The sequence below is a fragment of the Camelus bactrianus genome, chromosome 14 (assembly GCF_048773025.1).
Source record: "Camelus bactrianus isolate YW-2024 breed Bactrian camel chromosome 14, ASM4877302v1, whole genome shotgun sequence".
Taxonomy (NCBI): domain Eukaryota; kingdom Metazoa; phylum Chordata; class Mammalia; order Artiodactyla; family Camelidae; genus Camelus; species Camelus bactrianus.
In genome coordinates this window covers 11831448-11841034 of record NC_133552.1, presented here as the reverse complement: position 1 = coordinate 11841034, position 9587 = coordinate 11831448, and the positions used below count along the sequence as shown (strand labels likewise).

The 9587-nt window shown below is 39.9% G+C and overlaps 1 protein-coding gene across 1 annotated transcript in view; it reads left to right on the top strand.

The window, feature by feature from the left end:
• The first annotated feature begins 102 nt into the window (after nucleotides 1–102).
• Nucleotides 103–9587, top strand: part of STOML3 (stomatin like 3) — a 28105-nt gene continuing 18620 nt past the window's right edge. The window contains exon 1 of the mRNA XM_010951467.3: nucleotides 103–8605. Within this exon, the coding sequence (XP_010949769.2) occupies nucleotides 8554–8605 (52 nt within the window). The 5' untranslated portion in view covers nucleotides 103–8553. The remainder of the gene's footprint in view (nucleotides 8606–9587) is intronic.

Here is a 9587-nt window from a genome sequence, read left to right as displayed (position 1 = left end):
CTAGAGCTAATATGAAGAACATTTTGTATGAATTTAGTTGAAACTCAGTATCTGCTACTGATTGCTCATTCCTTTAAATAATACCTCATGTGAAAGTTATGACCAATACTTGAAACAGACTATTTCTGCCTTTAATTATCTTCAAATATTACCTCATAGTTTATCTTATGCCCGTTCCTAGAAGGTGTTATTTGTCCATTTTTAGTCTATACTCATAAAACCTTTTAGAAATTATATTGTATCGCTTGTATATGTTGTTGACCATTCCCTCAGAAGCAAGCTACCGAGTGGGGAATCTTTCCATAGCGCTGCTTCTGCGAGGCTCGCTTCTGCTGCCCTGTGAGCCTCTTCTCATCATAGCAAAGGAGCCGTACCCTCTTCGCCGTCTAGGTGTGTTCCTGGCGTCCTGCACAAAGGCTTATGTAAAAATGAAGAGAGCATTTTTGGAGCTCTTGCAGTAAGCACTGGGGAGTGGCTTTAGGGATCTCACAACCCTGTCAGACAAGTGCTAGCAACCTAACCAAGTGAAGAAGCCAAGATGTGAGCCACACAGTGAGTTAAATTTGAACCATGTGTTGACTAGCAATACCAGGCCACTTGTACTACCGAGGCCGTGAGCGTACACGGGAGGGCGGTGGGCACCTTCCTGCCTGAGGGAGTCCAGGAAGATTTCTCAGTGACATTCAAGTCTCACTTAGAATTAGCATCCTTTATAAAGGCACAGAGTGCGACAGGCTAGGGTAGTAATGTAAGCATACAGCTGGATGGAGCTGAATGAAGTTTATAGTTTGAGTGAATGTCAAAAGCAAGGGAGGGACCTGAAGTGAACGAGCTTGTGAACCATGCGGAGGAACGTGGCGTTTGCTCTGTGGTCAGCAATTTGGAAAGTTACTAGAAAGCGCTTGGCTGAAGTCACTTAAGCTGCAGCATGTGGGTTGGATTAGAGACGGTAACCCGTATGGTTATTGCAGAGATCCCAAAATGCAGGTGGTGAAGACTGGCATTATGCGCAGGGAATGGAAGCGACCTCTCCAGTCTCTTTCCTTAATGGCCTGTAGTCTATATAGGATTTGCAAACAATCAATTCATACGACTGATGAAACTTCATTTTAAGCCTTACCACTCGATTTCCTAGATGGGTTTAGTCTGTGTATTTGTAAAATAAGTGTCACAGAATTTTAGAAAAGACTACACCAAATCAAACTTAACAAGACTTTGTAGTTTTTAAAGGAGACACAGTAGTAGTAAACAATGTCTAATTTGGGTCAGTTAAAAGATTAAGTATTGGACAGTATTGAGAAGGATGATGTATTAATGTATCCCCAAGACCCTTGTACTCAGGAAGTTCATTACAATAAGGACAAGTTTTTAACTTAAATTTTAATTTATGCCCAGTAAAATTGCATGGCAGAAGTTAAAAGTCATTAGTGTCTTTAACTCCTAATTAGTGAGCAGGGAAAATGGAATAAGGAGAATCATCCAGGATGTCATAGTGGCTTATGGTGAAAAAGAACATGAGAACGAATGTATGTGACTGAAGCATTGTGCTGTACACCAGAAATTGACACAACATTGTAAACTGACTATACTTCGATAAAAAAAAAATTAATTAATTAATTTAATTAAAGAAAAGTAAAATCATCCAGGAGAAGGCACGGAAAAGTGGAAGAAACAAGCACACAGGGAGATGTGAGCCCGATTTGTCTGTGTGTTCGATTCACAACTGTGAATGGAAAGGAAGCCACAGCCTCAGAAGGCTTTTCAGGCTGGTTCAACTGAACAAACTCTTCCAAGAAAGCAGAGAAAGAAACACTCCTCAACTCATTCTTACAGGCCATTATAACCCTGATACCAAGACTCAGGCAAGAATAGTATGAGAAAAAAATTTGCAAGTCAACGTTATTCAAGAAAACAGTAAAACATCATTAAACAAAATATTAGCTACATATATAATTTGTTCTTAAAAAAATGGTATACCATGATCAAGTTGGGCTTATGTGAGAAGTGTGAGGATAAAACACTAAGAAGTCTAAAAGTGCAATTCATCACGTTAGCAAATGGAGAAAAAAACGTTTTCTTGGTCTCTGTATAAAAAACATTTGACCAAATTTAACCGCCATAATGTTTAAAACACACACACACTTAGCAAACTAGGAAAGCAAGGAAACTTGAAAGGAAATACATAAAAGTGTAGCACACCTTATTTTTAATTATGAAATTTAGAACTATCCCATAAAATCAGAGACTGATCAAATAAAATATATTTCAGCCTTGCACTAGCATCCTAGCTAGCACAGTAAGACACAAAAAGTAAAAGGTGTAAGATTGGAAAGGAAACTACCAAGCTTAGTAAGATTTACAGATACATTACATCCAAAAGTCAACTGCAATTTCAGAGAAGAGCAACAGAAAATTTATTTCAAAAAAAACCAACAGACAATGGACTACTATTCAGCGCTAATAAGAAATGAGGTATCAAGCCGTGCGAGGACATGGTGGAACCTTAAACACATATTACTAAGTGAAAGAAGCCAGTCTGAAGAGGCTTCTGTATGATTCCAACTATGTGATAATCTGGAAAAGACAAAACTCTAGACACAGTGAAGAGATCAGTGGTTGCTTGAGACTGGGGCCTGGGCAGGGAAGGATGGGCGAGTAGAGTACAGAGGATCTTCAGAGCAGTGGAAATACCCTGTTTGGTAGATACTGCATTGAGGGATACATGGCATCACACACTTGTTCAAAACCACAGAATGTGAAACACCGAGAGTGAACCCTAAGGTGAGCTGCGGACGCTGGGTGACCGTGATGTGTCAGTGTTGGTTCGTCAGTTGTAGCAAATGCTCCATCTGGTGAAAGACGACAGTGGGGGAGCCTGTGCCTGTGTAGGGGCAGGGGGCATCTGGGAAATCTTTGTGCCTTCCTCAGAACTGCTCTAAAAGAGTCTTCGAAAAAAGAGAGAGAGGAAAACAGTGATGTCACCCAGGAATAAATCCAATAAAATACAAGTAACAACTTCACAGAGAATTTGTTTTACCTTGATGAGAATCAGTAAAGAAAACGTATTTAAGTGGAAGCTGCATGGTTACAAATAGTAGATAATTTAGGAGGCAGAGTTTCTCAATCTATGAATTCAGTACAATTCCGATGAAAATCTCAACAGGTTTTGACAGGTTCTAAATCTTATTCTAAAATGTTACGTGGAAGAGCAAAGAATGACAAATAGCCAAAGCATTTCTACTAAATACCAAGACTTATAAAGCCATGGAAGCTAAGACAGTGCCGTACTGATGGAGGATAACCGAACTGGTAACAGAGCATAATAGAGAACCCACGAACATCCCTTATATGAAAACAACTTACAACAGAGCTAGCCCGGCAGATCAGTTTGTTACCTATAAGATGCCACGATAACTGGTTATTCACGTGGAAGAAAATTAAAATGGATCCCTACCCAACACCATGCACAAAAAGCAGCTGTAGGTGGACAAACGACTTAAATTCAAAGGGAGAAAACTCTAAAAGCTTTCAAAGAAAATATCAGAGAATATCTTTAAGATCATAGAAAGGGAAGGATTTTTAAATGAGGCACACCAAGCACTAAACATTGATGCTTCATATATTTAATATCAAAGGCATTGTAGAAAAGGAGAAAAAATAAGCCACAACTGGGAGAATATATTTGCCACGCATGTAACTGTCGAGTCTATACAGATAAGTATATAGATATAGATAAATATATATAAAGACTACTCATAAATCAGTAAGAAAAAGGAAAAAAATTTATAAAACAAAAGACACATATGTGTGATTCACAGGGAAGAAAACACGCACTGTAAATAGCCATGTGAAAAGTGTTCAGCTTCATTAAAATTCAGGGAAATCTAAATTCGGATTAAAATATCTAAATTTAGATATCTAAAGTCAGATTAAAGCTAAACAATATATTTGTTCAGAGATATATACAGATATGATTACAAAAACTTAAAGCAAGAGAATAATCAACACGATTATGGCTTGAGGTTATGGGGAGGTGGGGGTGAGATTTAGGGAAGAAAAACTCAGAGCTTATGGTGTTGGTAACGTTTTAATTGTGAGGTTGGGTGGTGTATTCATTGTCCATTTTATTCAATAAACACACACACATACACTATATATGTAATTGTACGTATAATTGTAATAATAGTGTACGTGTCATTTCACATGTATCATCAAAATTTCCGTAATAAAGATGTGTCTTCAATAGAATATTTTCTAATAGTCAGAGAATTTAGTTGGTGGGGTGGGCATTCAGGTAGAGATGTTTAGTCAAAAGATAGTTGAAAATATGTGTTTGTAATTCTGGGGAGAGAGTTCTAGGCCAGAGTTTCAGTTTGGGGAGTTATCACCACAACCACCCTTACAGACCTGTGGGCAGAATTCATTGCTTAAAGATGTGGACATTCAAGAATTGGATGAATGAGACTGAATAAGACAGAACGGACGATGTATACTGATGAAAAGTCAATGAAATCAGATCACCTCATCGTTTAAAGAAAAGGGAACATTTTCCTAAAGGAGAAGTGTCAAATGTCCTGTAACACATGTGTGCAGCTTAGCAAGAAATGATGGTGGGTGGCACCTGGCGAAAGAGTGTTCCTGAAACCAGAAGCTTAGGAAAGGAGAGACGCCTGAGGCGAATGGGTTGTTCCAGGGTAGCGTTTGTGCTCTAAGACCAACATTCAGGGAAGATTAAATATACATGTTTTGGGATAACATCCTGTCTGTCAAGAGTGGGAATAGAATTAGGGCTTTTAAAAACACACCCGTCCTATACAGTAGAACATGGTTATTTTATCTATTTTATATATAGTAGTGTGTATCTGCTAATCCCAAACTCCTAATTTATCCCTCCCTCTTACTATATTCAGTATCTTGTAATAACCTATAATGATAGAGAATATGGAAAAGAATAGATATATATATATGAATAACTGAATCACTATGCTGTACACCAGAAATTAACACAACGTTGTGAATCAACTATACATCAATTAAAACACAAAAAAAACAAAACCAAAAAACCCTGAAGCTGTCCTCATTTCGGGACTTTCCCTAGTCGAGGAACTTGAAGTTTAGAAACACACAGAAAAATCTTCATCGGGAGTGCACGCCGGCAATTCCCCGTCTGCTTTATTCCCCTCTCCCTCGTGCCATGATGACGGGGAGAAAATTCCATTAATGTGGCCCACAGTGGTTTAAAGCAGAGGAGGAGGAGGAGACATTTCACATGGGCTTCTGTCTCATTTGCCTCCAGAGGCTCCGGGTTAGGGACTCAGCTTGTCCTAGGTGTTCCTTACTTGTTGAAATCACTCTTGCTTTCTAGGCTGAGATACTTGGAACATTTTGCAGGAAGAAGAAAAACAGTTGCATAGTCATCTTCCAAGGGGATGTATTTGTTGCAAGGGCCCTGGAGGCTCTTCCCAGCGGCCACCAGGGAACAATTATTGTTACTGTTGTTTTGAACCTTGCACCTCAGTGACTGGCGGTGCTGGCGTAAGTGGTGTTTGGCCAATGTTAAGGGGAAATGTATTTAGAAATTAGCTAAACCAGCACTGCCAAAACACTTTGTTTTTGTCTGATCTGGAAGGAAAGTGGCTTCCTGTTCCAGGCAAAGATTGTCTATGAGTAGATGCAAGAAATGATGGAAGCAGGAAGTTTTTCTGTTGCTCTTTCCCTGAGAAGTTAGTCCCAAAGTGGAGACGACATGGTGGTCAAGTGGAGGCTGGGAGGAAACAGAATGGCATCTATGAATGACAGACAGCCCAGAACCAGGGAGGGACCTGCAAGTTTTCAAATTGGCAGCAAACTGGAGAAGCATTAGACAAGAGAGAGAAGAAAATGTTTTGACATATCTAATTAATCACTGAGCAACCTTGAAACAAAAGGGAAAGATGATACTGGGAAAATTAACCCAACATTCCCATTTTAGAAAGAAGAACTGCTGAGTCCTGAGGACTATAGCTCAGCTCCCATTCCTGGTAATAAGAGTTACCATGTATCAATGCCGGTCATTATGATGCAGAAAAATGGGGCACAAGAGGGTGGTCATGTCCCAGGTGTCTGGCGAGTCCCTAGGATGCACCCCGCCAAGTGAGGGTCCTTGTCTTGTGCAGGAAATAATTCAAGAGCGAGCCATAGCAGAGTGCAAGCAGATTTATTCAGAGAGATGCACACTGCATAGACTGAGCGTAGCCATCTCAGAGCACCAGTGTGGAGTTTAGTTTTTATGGGCTCGGTAATTTCACAGGCTAACAAGTGGGAGGATTATTCCAAACACTTTGGGGAAGGAGAGGGTATTCCCAGGAATTGGGCCACTGCCCAGTTTTTGACCTTTTATGGCCAGCCTCAGAACTGTCACAGCGCCTGTGGGTGTACCACTGAGCATGCCAGTACATTACAGTGAGCAGATAATGGAGCCCCAGGTCTACTGGAAGCCAAATCTCCCACCATCTCGGGGCTTGAGGTCTGCAGGGAGTTGAATCTTCCACCATTTGGGGCCTAGTTGGGTTTTAACCAGTTTATGTCCCATCCTCAATTGCTATGTCGTTCTTTTCATGGTTGTGCCCTGCCCTCATCCCTTCTGTCTCAATTACGCTGAGTGTTTTACATGTACTATTTCATACAATTCTCACACGGACAACTCTGGTAAAAATCATTATCATGTCCATTTTACAGATGGAAAAAAAAAAAGAAAGAAAGAAACATGAAAAGTTAAGTTACCTAGTGTCACACAGTGAGTTCATGGCAGGGCCAGAATTTCTTTAAATCCAGGCAACATGAGCCCAGAGCCCGCTTTCTTACCCACTCTGCCTCTGGCATCATTTCTGCATCAAGCCATCACTAAGGATGTACGGGAAGGATGCAGAGGAAAACATTCGAAAGCAGAAAGTCTCTGACTCTGTGTGTACATGTGTGTTTGTTTTAATCTGTTTCTGGTCCCCGGCCTCCTTTCCCCAAGTTCTAATATTCCATATTAATTCTTATAATTACCAACTGTGGCTGACAGCCCTGCCTAGTTATTAGTGTAATTTGAGTTTGTGGAAAAGGCAATTACGATGATCAAGTAGTTGGCAAAAGTAACCCACAATCAGGGAGGTTTTTGAAGATGAAATTGCTCAGAAGAAAGTAACTAGACTGTTGGGACTGGAAAAGACGAGATGACCTGGGAAGTATCAGAGCTTGTTTTGTGTTATTTTGTTTTCACACAAAGGAAAGCAAAATATGATCTGGAATATTGACCTGAGAAAGAGGAAGGTCAGGAAATTAGAAGACTGGTGCTTTCAGCGTTGGAATGAGTGCAAAGTTGCCCTCGTTTTCCAAGTGGTATGATGAGAGGACTCCTGGGACGGGAGCCTGGGGATCCGGATTCAGGAGAGAGCTTTACCATTTGTGAGCTGTTATCTTTGATAAATTACTTATTCATTCATTCAACCAGTGGCCGTTGGACAATGGCTATGTGCCTGCATTGTTCAAATTTTGCAGGTGCCATGGTAAAAAGTAACAGACCTAGTCACTCCCCTTGTGAAAGTTATCATGTAGGACAAGATTCAGCAAATGTTTTCTGTAAAGGGACAGATAGTGAATATCTTGGGTTTTGCAGGACACAGGGTTTCTGCAGCACCTAGCCAACTAGCATAGGTACGTTGCAAAAATGGCCAAAGACAATACAAAAACAGGTGTTACTGTTTTCTGATAACGCTTTGCTTACAAAAACCAGTGGTAGAGCAAACTTGGTTAGCAGGATGTACTTAGCCAACTTCTGATCTAGAGGAAGAAACCAACATTAACCAAATAATTATGCAAAGGTAATATGTGCAAAGGCCCTGTGGCACAGATGACACATACAGACAGATTAGTGGGATTGATGGAAGGCCAATGGGGCTATTGCTAAGTGAGTAAGGGGGGTAACATGTAATTGAGTCTGGAAAGGGAGGGAGAGAGAGTAGCAGGTCTTTTAGGACACTTAGGATTTTAGTCTTTACCATGCTAACAATTGGCAGTCTTTGGATTATTTTAAGCAGGATAGTAATATGATCAGATTCAAGTTCCAAAAGACCACTCACTGCAGTGTGTAGAATGAATTGGATGAAATTTCCTCATCTGAAACATAAGGATGGGTATACTTGCCCTGTGTACCGGACAGCTGATTATGATAAACAAATTGCACACGATACACAGAGTGTTTATAAATATAAATGATGTAGAAAACTACGTAGTGATATTTTACAAGAAGCAACACAATCAGGTCACATATGTGCTTTCCAGTTTTCTCTATGAACAAAGGCAGCCAGAACTCATGAAAGAGATTGTTTTGTTTATGTGAACAGGCTTCCTTCACCAGGGTAACTACTCCTTAGGGTGCTCAGGAAAGAAGAGAAACTTCACTCACTCTCTCATTCTGTCTTTCTCCTCTCCCTTCTCTCACCAAGCACATCTGGGTGCTGCCTGGAGCCCAGGTCTGGGTCCAAACCCATGAAAATTTTCCAAGAATAAAAGCCTCTCAAGAATGCAATGGATCCTGGGGCGTCCTCCCCAGAGAAACAGGATAAAGAGAATTTAGTGGGTAAGTTCCTTTTTCCTGCCTTAGGTTTATTTTATGTATATTAAGCAAAGTGAGAATTGTGATGTTATAGAGAGTTAGAGAGTGAGCACGAGGTGGATTAATGCCTGTTGAGATGGGCTTCAGGTTCATTTTGCGCCCAGGATTTTGGATTCATTGCTTGTTGTGGTTTTATTTGCTTCTTAAAGAGCAGTCTATGACTTGCCCGTTTTCTTAAGTGTTACATAGAATTTGTGTTTATCTTTGCATTCTTTTTTTTTTGTCTTAGATAGCAAAGACATTTTGAACAGGCTAGCATTTACCCATTTTCAAATATCATCTGATGATACTATGATTAAATAGTTGGTTTGAGCTACACTATGTTTGATACTTGGGGAGAAGTTGAAGAAGATAAAACTTAGCCCCTAAGCACCAATGACCACCTTGAATCCTGATGGCTATTCTGTATTGCAATGCATTTTCCTTGCATTATATTTTAAATCCTGTGATAATTCCAAGGTGAATTCTTTTATTACCTCATTTTATGATTGAGAAAACTGAGTCTTAGAGAGTTTAAAAACTGGCTGAAGGTCCAAACAGTGATGATGATGATGATGATGATGATGATGATGAAGACATTACATGTGTGTGTCCTAACCTGTGCTCTACACTTTAATACAAGTTAGACATAGAGGACACATTTGGCATTATCAGTGTGTAAAAGAAAGTATATATTTAGAGGTATCTACCTGAGTTGGAAAAAAGAATGTTCTCTTGAAGGAGGCCTAGGAACACGGATCTGCTGGAGACAGTGAACAGCATTTGGAAGCACAAATGGGAGGTCTCTTCAAGGGTACAATCTTTTTAAAACAGGAAATTTCATGAGACTTTTTTTTCCTTTTTAAAAAAGAATTGTATGTATTTTTTGTCTCAGGGGGAAGGGGAGATAATTAGGTTTATTTACTATTAACGTTTTTTAAGTGGAGGTACTGGCAGTTGAACCCAG